Raw genomic sequence first — 22,107 nt, forward strand, 5'->3', positions numbered from 1 at the left:
TATTTACAGCATTGGGTAGATGAGGGTAATGCTATCTGTGACCAACAGCATGGATTTGTTAAGAGGTGCTCTTGTTTTAGTAATATGGTTGGTTGCCTTAATTTTTTTATTTTATTTTAGAAAGGAATTTGACATGGCACCACGTGATAGGCTGAAATTTAAGGTGCAGCACATTGTTAGAAGTCAGGCTAGTGAACTGGATTTGGGATTGACTGTCTGATTTGTATCAGAGAGTTGTGTATGAGGGACCAGTATCAAGGAAGCAGAAGGTTATAAGTGAGGTCCCACAGGGCTCAGTACTGGGATCTGAATTGTTTAACCTTTATATCAATGACATTGTCAATGAATTGCAGGGGGGGATATTCAGTTGTTTGCAGATGATGATAATATGAAGCTTGGAAGGATTATTAGTAATAGTGAAGATGTGGTAGCCCTGTTTGGATTTGAATAAACTGGACAGTTGGGTAAATAAATGGGGGTTCAGTTTAATTTAGCCAAATGTAGTCTTGAAGTTTGGGATACATTGATGGGAGACTGCATACTCTGTTGGAGCAAGTAGGAAAAGCAAGGGATCTGAGGAGGGGGAGATGATTGATACAAACCTGAAATTCAGTGAACATATTGCAAAGGTGGTGAAAGTAACCTAGAGTTAGAACGAGCCATATGATGCTGTATTAATCACTTGGCTTGTTCTAATTTTGAATGATCAATTATTTGTATTCTACCTTGTAATAAAAAGTAACCTGGTAACCTAGAGGATTGCTGCAGTACTGAGAAGGATGCCATCCTGCAGAAATAAAAGAGTTGTGATTCCATTGTATAAAGCCCTGCTCAAACCACACCTGGACTATTGTGCTCAAATTTGGTCTTCCAGATTTGAAGGAGATAAATCAACCATGGAAAAACTGCAGATTCAGATAAAAAAAAATGATATTAGGATTGTACAATGCTATTTATGAAGATAATGTGATTCTAGTAGCAAGGCTTATACGTTGGTTAGACATAACTGGTAATTAGTTTACGGAATTAACAATGCAAATGAAGTATATTAATTAAAGGTAAGTTACCTTTAATTAATATACTTCATTTGCGTTGTTAATTCCGTAAACTAATTACCATTTATGAAGATAGGCTGAGGGAATGTGGACTGCAGAGTTTGGTACATAAAAGAAGGGGAGGTTATATGATTGGGACTTTTAAGCTGTTGAGAGGTAGTTACAGGGTTGACACTGGAGAGTTCTTTCATGTGATGGAATAGGGGGAAGAAGTAAGAACAAGAGGTCATCCCTGGAAGTCATGAAAGGAAGTTGTGGGCAAAAGGTTAAAGAGTGGTTTATTGTGTGGAGGATGGTTGAACTGTGGAATGCATTGCCTGATAGCCTAGTGACAGCACGAATAGGCAGTGGTTTTAAGGAGTGGTATGATACACTTTATGTTTTCTAGGTTGGGCCTTCCATATTGAGTCTTATCACTTCATGGAGGCCTGAATCATAACAATAATATATTGTCATCCTTGTAAAGAACCACATGACCAAATCTCTTCACTGTAACCCACATGTGGCTTGATCAAGACCTTACACAATGGAATAAAAATCTCCTTAACATTTTGTTTTTGATTCTGTGTAACACTGCCTATAATTAGCAAAGAGCATCTGCATTATGGTTTTTTTTGTGAATCATAAATTATACCCCAAAAGGTTTGATAACTTGCAACATAAATTTAATACCATGATTTGCTAAGGGTTATATGATCTGAGTACCTCTCTAGAGAGGGGTTATTTGCATTTATGTTGTGTGAAAATATTCTAGAGATGGAATATTTTCATACAACATAAAGTTTCTGATAAGCAGAATAGTTATCTGACATCAGGGCAGGTTGTGGTTGTCTGGAATTATGACCAAAACAACTAAGGCTACGAGACCTGTGTATTATGTCTGAAAGTTGTACACATCTTGTCGTCATTCTTATATAGTGAAACCTGTGGGGGTATCCATAACTATAAAGTAACATGTAACTCACAGTAAATAATTTTTTTTATTATGTTTTATTCTTTTATCTTATGTTTTATTATTTACATAATAAAAAAGCTATTTGCTGTGGATTATGTGTTTCTTTATGGTTCTTGTCAGTTTACTTGGTTTACAGGAAAGACCCCAGGTAATGAACATTGCTTATCTTCAGAATTGCTTATTCATGGATGTATGGTGTATGAGAAAATTCATTAAATGACAAAAGCTGTAATTCTACAAGTTGGGAGTACAGAAGCCAAGTGATGATTATATATTTTGGCAGTAGTTTTTGTATGTTTGAATAAATATTGCATTGAATTGCACAAAATACATACTTAAATTGTATGTATTCTGATCGTATAATGTACTTTCCTCTTTTCATTCATTTTTCTAGAGTTGCCCATGAACTTTATGAATCTTGTAAAGGTGTACAAGGCTTACAGCCAGGAGTACCTTTAATTGCACTTGTGTGTGGTCAGTGGGGGACTGACTGTTCAGGTCAACGTTTTCTAGACTTTCAAGGAAGTACATTAGAAGAAAGTGGCTGGGCTACTACAAAAATGAAATTTATTGCATCCCCTTACGATATTTATAAAATTGATGGACAGACCTACTATCCAAGACGATATAACCAATCCAGGTAATTAGTATTTTTATTTGAAGTATTTTTTCCCCAACTTTTTATTATTATTATATGGTTAAGAAATTGCAAGATTCTAGATTCAGTGAATCTTGAAAATCTCGCAAGATTCACTGACAAACACTTATAGTTACTGTTAGTAGCTTATTTAACTCATTCACTGCTCCCTGAATAAAACCTAGTCTTTCCATCTCCCCTCCCTTGTCTGTAGTAATCATACTATTATATTCTTTGCTGTATAAGATCTGTATAATCTCTCTATCTCTTTTTCTTCTTGGTCATATATTACAAAATTTCTCCTCCTCATATAACTTACTAAGCCCCTTTAGTAACTTATATGAGGAGTATCGGGAAAGCAATGGCTCCTATTTTTTTCCCTTTTGATATGAGCACAACAGAAAGCTTTACACATCACTGAGGGGATATAGTGGTCTCTTGTTCTACCGCAATGAGTTTTACTTTGATCAGTCATATGACTACAGTATACAAGTAATTTAAAATGGTGGCTGTTGTAGATCTGTGTATGAAGTAGAGAGAGGCAATTGAATTCCTTACTACAGAAGATGAGAGTATAATAGAAATTCATACTTACTTGAAAAAATTGTATGGAGACAATATACTGACATCAGTAAATTAGATGTTGGGTCAAATACCTTGAGAGTGGTAAAAACTGAGGGCAGAAACACGCCTTGAAGTGGCCAGCCAGCCAGCCAGCCAGACTACAAGCATCACATTGGTGCACAGATTAAGGAGGATTGTTGCATGACAACTCACAAATTGTGCATTGAAGTCGGTATTGGAAAACCAACAGTGATGACTATCATTAATGATCTCAGCTACAACAAGGTTTGCACAAAGTAGGTCCCTAAAATGGTCAGCAATGAACACAAAGAAGCCTGGAAAAATCATCCGTGCAGAATTTTTCCAGCACTGTGAGAATGTAGAGATGATGAATCATGGGTTCATCACTTGTGTATGTGTGTGTGGTCACCATTATGACCCAAAAATGATGTGAAGAATGGCATCATCTCAGTTCACGATGCAAGGAGAAATTCAAAGACCATCTTCCATTGGCAGAGTCATGGCATCTGTATTCTGAGAAAGAGATGGGGTCTTATTTCTGGACATATTGAGAAGAGGCACCACAATCAGTTCAAAATGATGTGTAACGATATTGCAGAAATTGAAAAAAAATCCATCAATGGGATCCTCACACCACTTAGCACACACAGAATGCAACAGCAATATTTGACTAGACTGATCTTTTCCATTTCACCCATAGCATGGATCTGGCACTCTCTATGTACCACATGTTTCGCCCTTGGAAGGATTACTTCAGGGATGCCATTTTGCTAAGGATGAGGAACTGAAACAAGCTAGCATTTCACTCAGTGATCGCAAAAATATATAGAAAATGATGGAGACTGTATGACAGTACTTTTAAAAGTTTTTTCACTAGGTTTCAAGGTGTACAGATCAAAAGCAGTCTGAATAATGACTCTTTCTGTAATGCCAAGCAATATATATACATCCATAAAGGAGTGTGCTGTGCATTATGGGATACTGAGAAAATTGATATAGTCAACATTCTTGTATACAAATAGTGCAGTCATGCAGATACTTCACGTACAAACTTTGCTTACGCTTCGGTAAAGCATTAAAAAGAAATATAATTTATTGTCAAGTTCATTGTTTTTGTTAGCATACTGATACAAGATGGCAGCAAAAGGCAAGTCATTCTGTAGGTCTGCTTGAAAGACGAATAAAGTGGACAGTATGGACTCTCAAAAATGGTGCAGTGCTATGAATGTCATATGTATGCATGGGAAGATGCCATAGATATTTATGTAGGGAGGCTGAATAAGAGAAAAGAATGAGTGTGGGTATATAGGAAATGCAATATTCTGATGGACCATGGGACGTGCTTAAATATGATTTTAAACAGTTTAAATATGAGTAACGAACATGGCATCATAACTGACAGGGCAGATGAAGATTGTGTGAATGTTCAGAGACTGTGTGGAAATGATAGTGCAAAAAAAAAAAAAAAGTTTGATTGATGATAAAGCAGGTAATAATTTATAAAATGTTAAAAAACTTAATGATAAAGTGAACAATAATGATGGTGAAAAACAGAGTACACTTAATGGTAAAGTGGCAACAGGGATTGATGGCGAACAAGTGTGTGTGTGTGTGTGTGTGTGATGGGCGATAAAATAGCAAGAGTGAATGATAGTGAAAAAAGGATGTAAGATTTGAAAGCTGAGTTGATGAAGAGAATTGTAGATATCTAGGGAAGAATGAAGAAGATGATAAAAACAAATGATGACAGTATGAAAATGGTAACGAAAAATCTGCAAGATGTGTTGTATGATGATTCAGTTATTAGAGGTGTGGTTAAAAAGAAGACTCATGAGGTTTTCCTGGAGGTAAAATGAATAGAGTGATTGAGGCATTGTATATGAAGACTAAGTGAGCAAAGGAGTTGGTAGTGGTTATAGGCACAAATAACTTGACTGAAAACAAGGAAAATGTAAGTTTGCTATTACGAGGTTGTTTAGAAAGATAAAAGTGTGTGATAGGAAAGGTAGTCAGTATGTTGCCCAAGTATGACAGTGATGAATGAGGTGGAGAGCAAGAATTATGAATGATATGTTAGCAGAAATGTATGAAAGGAAAGGAGTGCAGTTTTTTAATGTGTGGAATGAGTTGGAAGGAAGCATTGAACTATATAAGACTGATGGACTGCATTCGAATGGTTTTTGTATGAGCCATTTGGAGAGATTGCTGCTGGAAGGGAGAGTAATGAGTGCAAAGAATGAATCTGAACAAGAAAGAAACAAGTGAGTTAGGAAGAAGAGATTGAAGTGGTGCTTATGAATGAAGAAGTAGTTAGCATGAATGTAGAGAATGAGAGAACAAGTGTGCAAGAAAAACAGGATTATATGAAGCCTCAGTGTGGACAAGGAAACATAACATGAGAAAGGTCATTGTTCCAAGAGGTTGTGAATGTGTGTGTGTGTCTGTGTGTAGTGTGAAGAAGTCGCATCTAACAAGTGGTATCAGTGAAACTTTTTATAGATCCAGGAATGAGCTGTTATATTTGTATATGAATACTAGATGTATCAGAAACAAGGCATATGAAATGGTTGCATTGCTTGAGTTTGTTCAACCAAAATTGTTGGAATAAGTGACACATGGTTGATTCAGGATGACATCCTGACAGGAATAGAGATGGGATAGAAAAAGAGTTATGTCCATACAAGGTAGAGATTATTATTATTATCATGGACAACTCCAAGGAGTCCCTAGACTCATTGAGGAAGACCCTGAACATCATGTTCATGAACTATTCAACATTCACACAGTATCTATCATACTTTGCCTTGATACAGCAGTGTTGGGCAGAAGTTGTGATCTATGGCTTTGGCTAGAGACCAGAATGCATGACTGCCAAGTGGATAGGATGCAAGTTTCCTGCTTTTAACTTTCTTAAAGCCATAAGATATGATAGTTTTCTTTCAACTCTTCCTGGCTTTTGTAATAAACGGGTCGAGTTTTGGATGCAAACCAGTTATTATGGTATGCTCGACTCTTATTCTTACAGCTTTAACATGCTCAGAAAACCATGGCTAAGATAGGGGATGGGAACTTAGGTGGAACGAGGGATAAATGTTTTTTTTTCATGCCGATAAGAATTATCTCCATGATATGTTCATCACATAGGTTTGGGTCAGACGGCTGGATGCAATGAGAATCCAAGGAAATGTGGCATAGCAGTTGCATAGATCGTCCTACTTGGCTTTCTTATAATGCCATATTATGCATGAATGCAAGTAATTGTGTTTGTGCTGTTTCATGAGAAGTGATCAGTACAAGATTATGGTCTGAGCCACCTAAAAGGTAAACTACATACACAGTGTACTTGGATGGGGCACTAGTCGGGAAGAGATTCAAGGTATTCAGAAAGTGGTTGGGGTTGTCCAGTATTCTGGTAGGTATGTGTTCTATTTGTGTCAGGTCATTAGTGATGCAAATGACAGCCTCTGTACCTGCTTGATCTGTGCAATTGGGGTAGGAGAGCCAGCTGGTGTTGTGAACGATGTCACTGTTAGAAAAATTGGATTGAAGATTATCGACTTTTAAGGAAAGGAAATTGACAAGTTCAGCATGGTTGGTGGCAATTTAGCCACCTCCCAGGTCAGGATCTTATGATCACTTTCATTACATATTCATATTCATTACAGTCAAGTTCTCAGATGCTATTACTAGGTCAAGCACTCTTGAATCCCTAGTATTTTCCATTACATGCTGTCTCAGATTGCTATCCCTTAATAACTGCATAAAATCCAGTTCCTTTCTCACATGCATCCTCTCCTCCTTCCAATCAATGTTACCATAGTTGAAATCCCCCATAATAATAATGTTACCATAATGAAAACCCCTAGTATTTTCCATTACATGCTGTTAAGGGATAACAGATATCAGATTAGTTATCCCTTAATAATTGCATAAAATCCAATTCCTTCCTTCCTTCCTTCCTCTCCTCCTTCCAATCAATGTTACCATAGTTGAAATCACCCATAATAATTACCCTCCTTCCACTCATTTCCTCTATTTGCTTATGCATACTATCTCCACCATCTATTCCATCACCTGGTCTATAGCAGCACCCAACTGTATATTTTGTTTTGCCAGTCTCAATCTCACACCAAATAGCCTTAAATAAGCTCATTTCACTATCCTGCAATTTAACTTCTATTCTCCTTGGCTGCAGTTCATCAGCTATCATCAGTAACACTCCTCCCCCCCATTTTATTCTCTCTGTTCCTCCTGAACACACTAATCCCTTCACATTCTATCCCGCTAACTGTATCATCTTCTGTCAGCCATGTTTCTCTAATTGATTTTTTAACGATACGTGTGACATAATGATTAGAAATATATACACGTTTACACAAGAATAATGTTTAATTTGCCAAATATTTTGGTCGGAATATTACAGACCATCTTCAGTGGCTACATAGGAATAGTTTAAAAAAAAAAAAGGCTTGTTTTTGAAAACTATTCCTATGTAGCCACTGAAGATGGTGTATAATATTCCGACCGAAATATTTGACAAATTAAACATTATTCTTGTCTGAACACGTATATATTTCTAATGTTTTACTAATGCCAATAACAACATGCAAGAGGGAAATAGTGATAATGGTTTTGAGGTAGTATGGTGTGAGATGGTGGTGAATAGAATGAAATATTTCGTTTGATGTTGCTATAAGGTAGTGACCAGGAAACATATAAGGAAATGAGCACAGCAAAGGGGAAAAGGGTGATCATTATGGGTGATTTTAGTTATGGCAGTATAGAGTGAGATGATGAGACAGCAACTGGAAGTAAAGAAAATGAGTTTCTTGAGTTTTTGAGGGACAGTACTTCAGTCAGTATGTAACAGAGGGAACACAGGGATTGAAAGGCTTAGATTTGATCATCTCATCAGTGGATGTAATTATAAATGAGGTGTCCAATTACCCTCCAATTGGTGAGAGTAACCATGAAGTGATTACCAAGTGGTTAATTATGTGAGGATTTAGATCCACATATACCCATCCCTGAGGAATGGGTATATGTGGATCTACAAGGCTGGTGATTATGAGAAGCTCAGAAGACAGCTTGCAACTGAAGCATGGAATGAAGAGTTGGCTGGAAAGGAGATCAATGCTGCTTGGTTGATATTCAAGAACTATCTAGTAGAAGCAATTTCTGTATGTATTACTCAGTTGGTAAGGGTAGCAAAAGTTCAGTATGAGTAGCAGTTAGCTAATGAACCTCCCCCCCCCCCCCCCAAAAAAAAATCCTAGGTAGTTTCTGTAATATGTAAAAGCAAAAATAAGGACAATTATGGTAGGATAGTACTGATTGGAGAAAGTGGTATAAGGATAACCGCTGCGAAGGTTATATTTGAGATATTTAATGAACAATTCGTAAAGGTCTTTCATTGTTGTAAATGTGACATCATGGAGAGTTTGAAAACAGTGGATTATGAGAAGGAGAGACTGACTGTGAGTGAGGAATGAAGAAGAAGGAATGTGCCAAGGAGTTGGCATCTGTCTTGACATATTTAATATATGTCATACATTGGGTCCAGTTCCAAAGGAGTGGAAGGAAGGCAAGATCGTTCCGCTTCAAATAGGCGGTGACAGAATTCAGCCATCAAATTAAAAGCCAATCTGTGTGTCAGGTGTTGTGGTGAACATATTGGAAAGGTTAGTGAGAATTAGGATACAGAATTGATTTGACAAGAGTAGTATTATCTTTGATGGACAGCGTGGATTTGCTAAAGAGAGGTCATCTTTCAGTAACCTACTTATTACAATGAGATGCCAGCAGCATTGGACGTTGGAGATGGATACACAGTAGTATACTTAAACTTTGCAAAGGCTTTTGATAGATTACTGCATGAGAAATAGATAGTCAGACTAGGGGGGGGGGTGATATATTAGCTAGTGCATTGTATTGCAGATTGCCACTCAAGTTGTGTATGGGTGAGCAATATCCCAGAAGAGAGATAGTCACCAATGAGGTCGCTCAGGGGTCTCTTTTCAGACCATTGCTGTTTAACCTGTATATTAATGATATTGGGGATGATTTGAATATGGATATACAGTTGTTTGCAGATGATGCAAAGTTGGGATAATCTATGAGGTGTAAAGCAGATGTTGTGGCCTTCCAAGCAGTCTTGAATATACTGAATGAATGGGCACAGGAATGGTCATGTCAGTTCAATGTTGTGAAATGTAAAGTTTAAAAATTGGAAAACAAAGATAGTATGTAGAATTTACTGTTTGTGAGGATATATTGTTGGAGGTGGAGGAAATAAGAGATCTTGGGGGTGATGATGAAAAAAGATCTGAAATTTACAGGAGAGATATTGCCAAAATTGTGAGGACAATGCACCAAATTCTGGCAATGATGCAGAGGACACTGACTTGTAAAAGTAAGGAGATTTTGGTTCCATTGTATAGGACTCTGATTAGGCCACATGTACTACTGTGCACAGATTTGGCCATCTGGTTTTCAAAAGGATGAGGAGATGTTGGATAGGGTCCAGAGTTGATTGATCAAAATAGTTTCTGGTCTCTGAAATGTTAAATATGAAGAAAGAATGAGACAACATAATTTGCAGAGTCTAGTGGATAGGAAGAAGAAAGTTGATATGATAGAGACGTCCAAGTGAATAAAGGATTGTCCATTAACATTGAAGAGGTTTTTTCATAAAATGGTGGGAGATTGGGGAGAACAAGAGGTTATCCCTGGAAGCTGTATAAGGAGGATGTGAGCAAGGGAATTAAAAGCAGGTTTTTTGCATGGAGAGAGTTGTAATTGATTGCAATGGATTGCCTGAGAACGTGTTGTCTGCAGGTGTTTGTAATTTGAATGTGTTTATAGCACAGTGTGATGAGCTGTGTGTATGACAAAAGGGACTTGCTAAATGAATCTGTGACTTCATGGAGTCTTAGTATAATAATAATAATAAATCTCAAGCAGTTGCCCTTGATTTCTCCCAGGATTTTGACTGAGTTTGCCACAAAAGGTCTGTAAGCAAACTCCCATCATTTGGTCTGTCCTTTGACTTCTGTTGTTTGATTGCCAGATTTCTGACTGGACACTCACTTCCTTATCTTGTAAGTATACAACCAATTCAGCAGTCCCACAAGACTCTGTTCTGTCACCCATCCTATTCCTTCTATATATAAATCACTTACTCCAGCAGACTACCAACCCAGTACATACACAACAGAACATTGCATTTTCCTCTTTTATTTGAGAAACTCACCAATGCACAAATTATCGCAATTTCCTAGACCTTAACATCTACTTAAATACAGATCTCCAAAACATTCAGCAGTAGGATTTTCATAATCTTGTACATTTTAATAATGCAAGAAAAACATAACTCTACCTTAATTCACACAAAAAAGAACCCATCTCTTCCAGCCTTACTTTTGACAACACCCAAATCCTCATGCATGATGAGATTTATCTTCCTCGGGTAAGAGTAACCTCAAATCTCTTAGCACAAATATATTACAAATATTGTCTTCTCTGCCTCCAAAAAATTAGCTTTACCTTTTTGCTCAAGGTATTACTTTAACTCCATCCTCTTCCCTTTTTGTATATTCACATCCACATCCACTTGGAGCATCAACCTTTCTCATGCTGAGTTTCCATGTTTGTCTTGCACACATTGTTCTCTCATTCTCTACACTCATGCTTTCCACTTCATTCGTAAGCACCATTTCAATCTCTCCTTTCTTACTCTATTGCTCTTACACATTGTTTGTTACTTGCTCAGATTCATTCTCTGAACTCATTACTTTCCCTTCCAGCAGCAGTCTCTCCAAACTATTCAAATGCAGTCCATCATTCTTATGCAGTTTAGTTCTTTTTCAAACTCATTCCACACATTAACAAATTGCACTCCTTTCTCTTCACACATTTCTGCTAATGTATCATTCATAATTCTTGCTCTCCACCTTATCTCTTTACTGTCATACCTGTGCAACAAACTGACTACCATTCATTTCACTCTATTATCTTTTATCCTTTTCAGCAGCCTCCTGATATCTAAATCTTACACTCTTCTTGTTCCCAATCAAGTCTTTTATACCTACTACCACTGCCAACTTCTTTGCTCACTTAGTCTTCATATACAATTCCTCATTGGATATGGAGACATATTCGTTTTACATTCATGTGCATCTTCTTGTTTACCACACACTAATAATTGAATCACCATCAGCTCTACTTGCAGGTCTTTCATTATCTTTTTCATACCAGCATCAATTGTTTTCATCTTTTTCACTCTTCCATATGTTTCTCCAATTCTCTCCATTTCACTCTGCATCTGCCTCATCTTCACTAACTTTCAAATCTGGCATCTTTTTTTTTTTTTTTTTGCTATCATTCACTCTCACCATGTTGAATCTCCAGTCACACACTTTTTACCATTAATTGCACTCTGTTTTCAATCATTATTTCTCACATTATTGTTAATTTCACTCTGTTTTTTTTTAACATCATTATCACCTGCTGTATTGTCAATCGAACTTTTTTCTTGATGTCACTTACACCCAATATCTAAACATTTGCACAATCTTCAACTGCTGTGTCAGTTATGATCCAATGTTCCCTACTCATATTTAAACTATTTAAATTCATATTTAAGCAAGCCTCATGGTCCATCAAAATATCGCATTTCCTGCTTATCTATACTCATTTTGTTTTCTCTTATTTAGCCTCTCTACATAAATATCTGCAACATTTTCCCATGTATATATACTCCATTCACAGCACCATACCATTTTTGAGAAATCCTTGCCATTTACTTTATTTGTCTTCCATGCAGACCTATGCAATGATTTTCTTTTCACCACCATGTTGTATCAGTGTTCTAACAAATATAGTTACCTAAGAAATTTATCCAAACACTGCATTCCACAATCAAATATCTCACATTAATAATTAATCTAAGATTTCAATAATATCCACACACATTTAAATATTAAATTTACTTATCTTCCTGCATCCCACATGATGAGTGATGTTTAACTGGCTTTCACAAGACACACAAGCAGAAGTCTAACTACAGAAATCAGTTGACAGACCAAATGATGGGAGTTTCCCTAACAGACTTTTTTGCTGACTTGGTCAAAAGCCTTGGAGATATCAAAGGCAACTATGAGAACTCAACAAACTTTTCCATTGCATTTGTCCAGATTTTGTCATGGTATTTGCCAAACCTTTCCATGGTGTTTGTGCATAGATTATTATTATTATTATTATTAAACAACACCTCATGGAGTCAAAGACTCATCTAGGAGGTCCTTTTATCTCACACACATCTCATCATACCGGGTCTTAAACACATTCAAACTCCTTGCAGACACCACACTCTCAGGCAAGGCATTCCAATCATTCACAACTCTGCACGAAAAAAACCTGCCTCTCACTCCCCTACTCACACCCTCTTTATACAGTTTCCAGGCATGACCTCTAGTTCTCCCCTGATCTCCCACTATTCTCTGTAGAACTTCTCCACCATTGATCCTATAACAACCCCTTACCAACTTGTAGGTCTCTATCATATCTCCCCTCTTCCTTCTCTCCACTAGACTCTGCAAATTACATCTCCTCAATCTTTCCTCATACTCGACATTCCAGAGGTCAGAAACTACCTTAGTCAGTCGCCTTTGGACCCTTTCCAACATCTCTTCATCCTTCTGAAAACCAGGTGACCAAATCTGGGCACAATAGTCCATGTGTGGCCTAATCAAAGCCTTATACAATGGAACAAGAATCTCCCTACTTCTACACGTCAGTGTCCTCCTCATCATTCCCAGAAGTCTTTGTGTTGTCTTCACAATTTTGGCGATGTGTCCCCTAAATTTTAGATCCTTATCCACCATCACTCCCAGATCTCTTATTTCCTCTACTTCCAACAATATATTCTTACCAAGCATAAATTCTGCATCCCATCTTTGTTTTCCAAATTTTAAAACCTTACATTTTGCAACATTGAACTCACATCCCCATTTGCTTGCCCAATCACTCAATTTATTCAAGTCTTCTTGCAAGACCACAACATCTTCACTACTCTTTATGGTTCGTCCCAACTTTGCATCATCTGCAAACAACTGAATATCTCCATCCAAATCTTCGCCAATATCATTAATATACAAGTTAAATAGTAATGGCCCTAAAACAGATCCCTGAGGCACTCCACTAGTGACTTTCCTTTTCCTGGATATTGCATCCCCATACACAACTTGTTGATACCTATCAGATAGCCAGTCTCCAATCCAATGCACTAATCTAATATCCAACCCCATCTGCTCTAGTTTGACTGTCAACTTATCATGAGGTACTCTATCAAAAGCTTTTGCAAAATCCAAATATATTACTGTGTATCCTTCTCCTCTGTCCAAGGAAGCAGTCACTTTATTGTAATAAGTAAGTAGATTACTAAAACACGACCTCCCTTTAGCAAATCCATGCTGTCCATCAAAGATTATACCATTGTTGTCAACCCAACTCTGGATCCTAGTTCTCACAAGCTTCTCCAACAACTTAACCACAACACCTGACACACAGATAGGCCTATAGTTTGATGCTTGAGTTCGATCACCTCCTTTATGAAGTGGCACAATCTTGCCCTCCTTCCACTCTTTAGGGATTTGACCAAGTGCAAGACTCGTATTAAAAAAATATGTCAAGGCAGGTGTCAACTCTCTGGCACATTCCTTCAGAATACGCGGTGATATATTATCAAGTCCCACAGCCTTATTTACATCTAGTTTACTCAACTCCCCAAACACCTCTTCCTCACTTACAGTCAGTCTCTCCTCCCCATCATCAACTGCTCTTAATCTCTTCATGAAGTCACATTCACAAGATTGAAAGATCTTTATGAACTGTTCATTAAGTATCTCCACCACACATTCTGCAACAGCTGTCTTTATACCATTTCCTCCAATCAATGTCATCCTTCCATAATCATTCTTTCTTTTGCTGGCTACATATCGAAAGAACTCCCTAGGATTCTTTTTAGCTTCATTAGCTAACTGCTGTTCATACCTCTCTTTAGCTACTCTCACCAACCAAGTCACTCTCCTTGCCTGGTCTTTGTAGAACTCATGAAATTGGTTACTTCCACTTCTCTTATGCTGCCTCCACAATGCCCTTTTTCTCTGTATTGCATGCTTAATCTCTTTATTCATCCATCTCACACCTAACTTATTTAACCTTCTCACCCGTGGTATACATTTAGACATTGCATCCACTAAATATTTTTTGAAAATCCTCCAAGCTGCATTGATCTCTTTTCCAGCTAACTCCTCATTCCATGCTACACCTGCAAGCTGTCTCCTGAGCTCTTCATAATCACCCCCCCTTGTAGTTCCACATATACCCTTTTTTCACTGGGGTCCTTGCACTGCTGGCAACCACCCAAGTAATCACCTCATGGTCACTTTCACCAATTGGTGGATGATTTGATACCTCATTGATAATTACATCCTCCGATGAGATGACCAAATCCAAGACCCTTAATCCTCTTGTGCCCTCTGTTACATACTGTCTGAGGTAGTTATCCCTCAAAAACTCAAGAAACTCATTTTCTTTACTTCCAGTTGCTATCTCTTCATTCCAGTCTATATTGCCATAATTAAAATCACCCATAATGATCACCCTTTTCTTATTTGCTTGGCTTATTTGACTATACATTTCACTATCACCACCATCCACATTACCAGGTCTATAACAACATCCCACCAAGTATTTGATTCTATTCACCTCTATCTCACACCATACTGCCTCAAAACCACTGGCCCCATTTCCCTCTTGCATCTCTACCTTGTATGGACATAACTCTTTCTCTATCATCAATAGCACTCCCCCTCCCTTTTTACCCCTTCTATCCTCACGAAACACATCATACCTTTCCATCTCTATTCCTGTCAGGATGTCATCCTCATGTAACCATGTCTCAACTATTCCGACAATCTCTGGGTGCACAGACGCAATTAGTGCAACCATTTCATCCGCCTTGTTTCTTATACTTCTAGCATTGGTATACAAACACAACAACTCATTTCTGGATCTACAGCTAGTTCCACTGATACCACTCACTCGATGTGATCTCTCCATGCTGGACTGGGGCCATTTCCCTTTCTGCTTCTTCATTTTAGAACCCTTTGCAATTCCATCTGTTTCCTTTTGATCCCTGATTATCCCATTACTTTCCTGCCTACACATTCTCTCACCTCCTCTTGGAGCATCCACCTTTCTCACGCTGTGTATCCCTGTCCACCCTGAGCCTCGCCGTTTCCCTGCTCCTCTTGCACACCCATTCTCTCATTTTCTATACTCATACCACTCACTTCCACATTCATTTCCACTCCTTCAATCTCTCCTGTCTTACTCTCCTGCTCTTCCACATCAATGGAAGATGGGATGAGATGGGTGACATAGGTTAGTAAATCCCCCTGTTGATCAGTAGTGATGGAATGCATACTGTTGGTCATTTATTAGATGAGAGAGTCTTCAAAGTAGTGTATGAGTCGGTGTTGATGGTTCTTTTCATTACTTTAATATCTTACACTTGGATAAAAGATTAAACCAAATATATAATTGGTAGCATAGCCAAGTGAAAAAATCTTCCATCAACTATCTCTAATCCGGAGAATTTTAATAATAAGGTGTTGACACCATTTGGCAAGTGGTATGTGGTGATATGATTTCTGCATTACTTCCACCTTAGTATCACCGCCTCTGGGTCTGGCTCCCACTGACAAGACCTCAATAAAGGTTGAAACCGGTCTGGGTAGTGACCCTTTCCATAATGCCTAGCATTGTACATAACCATAAGGATACGTGCTTTTGCATTATAGGATACTAAGGCATCAAGTGATCAGAACTTATACCACCTTTACCACGATACACTTGGATAAAGGATTAAACCAAATATATAATTTACCAAGATCATCAGTACAAGAATTGGAGAAGTAGGAAGCCAGAAGATTGGCTTTTTCTATAGGTGATGATGTGGCTGAGCCATTAGATACAGCAGTGTTGGGCAGAAGTTGTGATCTATGGCTTTGGCTAGAGACCAGAATGCATGACTGCCAAGTGGATAGGATGCAAGTTTCCTGCTTTTAGCTCTCTTAAAGCCATAAGATATGATAGTTTTCTTTCAACTCTTCCTGGCTTTTGTAATAAGTGGGTCGAGTTTTGGATGCAAACCAGTTATTATGGTGTGCTCGATTCTTCTTCTTACAGCTTTAACATGCTCAGAAAACCATGGCTAAGATAGGGGATGGGAACTTAGGTGGAACGAGAGATAAATGTTTTTTTCCATGCCGATAAGAATTATCTCCAAGATATGTTCATCACATAGGTTTGGGTCAGATGGCTGGATGCAATGAGAATCCAAGGAAATGTGGCATAGCAGTTGCATAGATCGTCCTACTTGGCTTTCTTATAATGCCATATTATGCATGAATGCAAGTAATTGTGTTTGTGCTGTTTCATGAGAAGTGATCAGTACAAGATTATGGTCTGAGCCACCTAAAAGGTAGACTACATACACAGTGTACTTGGATGGGGCACTAGTTGGGAAGAGATTCAAGGTATTCAGAAAGTGGTTGGGGTTGTCCAGTATTCTGGTAGGTATGTGTTCTATTTGTGTCAGGTCATTAGTGATGCAAATGACAGCCTCTGTACCTGCTTGATCTGTGCAATTGGAGTAGGAGAGCCAGCTGGTGTCGTATATGGGGTGCTTAAGGGTCAAAGCTGTATAACTGAGAGGAGACCTCCACATAGCCTTTAAAGGAATGCGGAGAACCGACCATGCTTCTGACCTAATGTCCAATCCTCACCTTCTCGTGGTGCACCCTGTTGGGTATCTACTTTGATACTGAACGAACGAGGATGGGCTGGCAATTTGGGATTTAGCCGACCAAATTGTATTCTTATTGGTTAAACCAAAATAAAAAATGATGGTACAACATGACAAAATTTCATGCCGGCTGGGGCGTCGCCCGGTTAAACAAGGCTCCCGTTGTTTTTGCCAGGGAACCAGGGCGAACAGCGAAAAGTCAGCTACTGGAACAAATCTGAAAACAAACCCCAACTCAACATCACCAGAGTTAAAGATCGGTACTATCAACGTAAGAAGCCTGAATGGCAAAGAAATGGAGCTAGCTGAGGAATTAGATAAGTACCAGATCGACATAATAGGGGTGACTGAAACAAAAAAGACCAAAACTGGCGAGATCTTTCTGAGCAATAAATACAAAATGTTATATTCAGGTAATGACAATCAAGGAAAAGAAGGAGTAGCCATAGTATTCAACACAAAATACGAGGCTAATCTTCTTGAATGGCAGTCAGTCTCAAGTAGAGTAATGTGGGCAAATATGAGAATGGGGAACTGGACAATGAGACTTATTTGTGCCTATGGTCCCACAGAAGGTTCTACTAAGGTAGAAGTGGAGGAATTTCTTGACGCTTTAGAAAAAGCAACTGACACAATGAAAAAGGAAAAGTTGGTCCTTGTTGGGGATCTAAATAGTAGAGTAGGAAATGATTGTGAGACATACAAAAATATTTTGGGAAAATTTGGAGAAAAGAGCAAAGCTAATAATAATGGCAAATATCTGTTGGATTTCTGCTCAGGACATGGACTGGTTATTACTAACACCATGTTCCAACATAAAAATGTGCACAAATTCACATGGAGAGAAGAGGCTAGGAATAAGAAAAGTCTCATTGACTATGTTATTGTTGATAGTGATGTTTTCTCCCTGGTGCAGGACACCAGAGTGTACAGAGGATTTGAAATTGGAAGTGATCACTATTTAGTCTTGAGCAGGATAAAATTGAATTTCATATTGAAAAGAATAACATGTAAGAAAGTTTTAAAGCGAATAAAAGTTGAGCAGCTCTCAGATGTGAACTGTAGACTAAAATACAGAAATATTATTGAAAAGAAAATGAAAGAATTTGAGAACAGGAATCAAACTTTGGAGATTCAGTGGCAAACTCTGAAGGAAACATTGATTGATTCTGCCAGAGAGGTATGTGGTGAGGTTGTGTGCAAGGATAAAAAAATCAGAACTCCCTGGTGGACACAGGAAGTTAAAGAGGCAGTGAAGGAAAAGAAGAAAGCATATCAAAAGTTCCTGGCAAATAAGTCAGCTTTTACTCTTACAGAATACAGAGACAAATGTAAGAAAGCTAAACAGTGTGTAAAACTAGCTAAACAAAAGTCATGGGAGGACTTTGGCAAGAATATAGAAAATAAATATCAAGAAGGTGGCAAAATATTCTGGAGGTTGTTGAAAAAGCTTAAGAATGGAGGAAAGAGTGCTATAAAAGGAATTAGAGATGATAAAGGTGACATGAAAACAGGAGAAAAAGATATCCTTGAAGTATGGAGTGATTACTTTGAAAAACTGCTAAATGAAACAAGCAGTGATGACAGCACAGTGATAAAAAACACTGACCAGGCATGCAGTCAGGAATACATATCCATACTTGAAGTAGAAAAAGCCATCAAAGGCTTGAAATGTGGAAAGGCAGCAGGAGTAGATGATATTCGACCAGAAATGCTGAAGTATGGTGGTATAAGAGTCTTACAGTGGCTGCACTGCATAGTTCAGAAAGCCTGGACAGAGGGACGAATTCCCGACGATTGGAGTAGAGCTCTCATAGTACCCATATATAAAAAGGGAAATAAAACTGAATGTGAGAATTACAGAGGTATTTCCCTACTGAGTGTTCCTGGCAAGATCTATGCAAGTATACTTGAGAAAAGGTTGAGAAGAATTGTGGAAGAAAAGCTTGGTGAAGAACAAGCTGGATTCAGGCCAAATAGAGGCTGTCAGGATCAGATCTTCACTTTACGACAAATAGTCGAGAAAGCATGGGAATATAACAAAGATCTGTATTTAAGTTTTGTCGATTTGGAAAAGGCATATGACAAGGTGCCAAGAGAGAAGCTATTCAATACGCTGCAATTATATGGTGTCAATGGGGCATTATATCAAGCAATACTTAGTCTTTATTTGAGTTGTGAGTCAGCAGTTAGAATTGAAGGAAGTACAGGAAGATGGTTTAATGTTAAATCTGGTGTGAGACAAGGATGTACATTATCCCCTCTGTTATTCATTATCTATATGGATCACATTATGAAGGAATGTGGTATTAAACCTGATATCAAAATTGGAGATGTTAATGTCAGCTCTTTGCTTTATGCGGATGATGTTATACTTCTAAATAAATCCGCTACAAGTCTGCAAGATTCTCTGACTAAATTGAATAGCTGTTGTAATAGATATGGTGTGAAGGTCAGCAATAAAAAGACAAAGACAATGAAAATAGGCAGAATCATTGAAAATGTCAACTGTGTTGTGAATGGAGAACCTGTGGAACAAGTAAAACATTTCAGCTACTTAGGCACAATTTTTACTGAAGATGGTAAACTAAATATAGAAATAGACAACAGAATCAGCAAAGCTGGTATCGTGGGAAGTGAATTGAATAAATTCATATGGAATAAGAAAGAAATTAGTCGGAACACTAAATTAGCTGTATACAAGACTGTGTTCAAACCAGTTTTAACTTATGGATCTGAGAGCTGGGTCAGAAGTAAAACACTTGACCAAAGACTAGAGACCGCAGATATGAGAGTCCTGAGAAAGATTAGAGGCGTGAACAGATGGCATCAGTGGCAATATCATATTAAAAATGAGGATATTAGGAAAGAACTTGACATTGTCAGCATCCAGGAATGCGTTAGCAGAGCTAATCTCAGATGGTATGGTCACTTAAATAGAATGGGAGAGGAAAGATTAGCAAAACAAGTGTTCTCTGCCAGGTTGGCAGGAAAACGACCCAGAGGAAGACCAAGATATAGGTGGATTGATACGGTACAAAGTGCCTTAGATGATAGAAATATAAGATCTGATAATGTTGGAGTCTTGACAAGTAACAGACTGATTTGGAGGAAAATTGTAGATAGGAAGTTAGTAATGATGTAATTTTTTTCATGTAGTACTGTCATATCCTGTACACCCCTTGAGGGTACATGGCAGGAATTTGATGATGATGATGATGATGACTAAATCATATAAGCTATACAACATAAAAATTCTAATCGTCTATTAGAGTCATAATTTTGTACAATATTTGAAATACGTTGTTTTAACAAAATGTACCTACGACGTCCTGGGTTTCGTTGACCAGTTAAATGCTGAAATAGTTTGTATGTTGTAAAGATAATTCTTTAACAATGTTATCCAAAAATTTCCAAACAGTTGGATGGGAATACTGAAAGAGAGACTGAAGTCCATAGTGCCATCCTTCGATACAATTTGTAGTTCTAGCTATACAGTTGGCTGCAGAGTGTCTATGGTTCCAAGTAGAAATATTGAATAGAGGTTGTCTATAAGTGCTGTTCCTGAGCTGTCGACCTCGAATATACATACGTTCGAAGTAAAGGAGAACTTCTTCGATTTTTTCATTATATTCGTCTAAATTAGAGAACAGATCAGCAACTTCTAAAAATGTTTCTAACACTTCTTCTTCTGGTAAAAATGCAAGTGATTGTAACATTTTAATGTGTACTGCAAATGACTGATTTTATTCATATAGAGATTTTAGTCCACATTCATTTACTTTGCGTACAATAGATTGTGATAAGTGGAAAAAGCAGACACCAATTTCGATGTTTTCAAACATGGCATGGAAAGCATTCGTTGCTGCTGTTTCAAAATCCGAAAATTTTTCGTGGTCGAGCTTGAGGAATTTTCTCCAGTAACATGTTCAGCATCTTCACGTATATTTCTTCCTTTTTCCCTGGTAGAAGAGCCAGTAGACAAGGAAAAGCTACTCCTGAATCATATTGGACATGAATATTGTATAACTGATAATATATTTCTGGAACCACTTTAAATGTACCATCTGCTAGCCAAAATTCGTTAACTACAAGTTGATCTAGAAGAGTCTTGTGACCAATTATTATTATACATTCTGGATCTTCTGTCCCGGAATCATGAATAATCCATTTAGAGTATTTCTCTGGTATTTCAAAGTTTTTGTTATCTGGATTTGATGGAACGTTTCCAATTGTTTTAGCTTTGGATCTATTTAATCGCTTCGTCATGGAGCTCTTCTTCGATAGGCACATTTTTAATCCGTCTGATAGAGTCACTAAATTGTTAGCTATAATTGCACGAACCGTTGTACCTGGATTTGACATTTTTCTTTTCATTTGATTTGCAAGTTGATGAGCTTCAGATTCAAAAGTCCTATTAACATGACAGTGTTCTGAAGACTCATGGATAATCTTGTTGTCTCTGGTATGGAGCAGCGATCGGCAATGTAAAGTTCTAAACTTTGCACAACGCCAATGAATAGTTCCGATAGCAGTTTCACGGTGACGAACAAACTCGAATCCTTTGTAAATTATAATTTGACCACCTTTATTACTAACGCCATACTCAAAATCAGCCATGTTTATATTAAAAATTAATTTTAAAAAATTAATCACGAAATTTATTAACTTGCACGTTATACACTGGTTGTATTACGAGTCACTAAACTAGAACTGAAGAATGTAAGACAAAAATTTACTTATATACCTTCACCCAAACAATTCTTAGAAATTCTTGAGCAGTTCATGGTGATTAACATTTCTATAACATTCAGAAGGATGCAGAATGGAGTCCTAGAAGACTGGAAGTACTGAACTGTACAATTAGGCTTATTAGCATTTATGCCCTGATTCATTTAAAACAAAGACTTGCCTTCTTCCAGAGGTTGGAAAACTATCCATATGGTTCCCATCATGTCATCTTAATGGAATGAGAGACCATGTGTGTGTGTGTGTGTGGAAA

General features: G+C 37.7%; 1 protein-coding gene across 5 annotated transcripts in view; it reads left to right on the plus strand.

Annotated features, from left to right (window-relative positions):
- LOC150094664 (NPC intracellular cholesterol transporter 1-like) overlaps positions 1-22,107 on the plus strand; it is a 672,338-nt gene that overhangs the window by 98,462 nt on the left and 551,769 nt on the right. For all 5 annotated transcript variants that reach the window (XM_090411086.1, XM_090411087.1, XM_090411088.1 and 2 more), the window contains exon 4: positions 2,405-2,650. In XM_090411086.1, coding sequence (XP_090267212.1) covers positions 2,405-2,650 — 246 coding nt within the window. The remainder of the gene's footprint in view (positions 1-2,404; positions 2,651-22,107) is intronic.

This window comes from Typopeltis vanoorti, chromosome 21 (assembly GCF_054136105.1).
Source record: "Typopeltis vanoorti isolate ZY-2024b chromosome 21, IOZ_Tvanoo_1.0, whole genome shotgun sequence".
Lineage (NCBI taxonomy): Eukaryota > Metazoa > Arthropoda > Arachnida > Uropygi > Thelyphonidae > Typopeltis > Typopeltis vanoorti.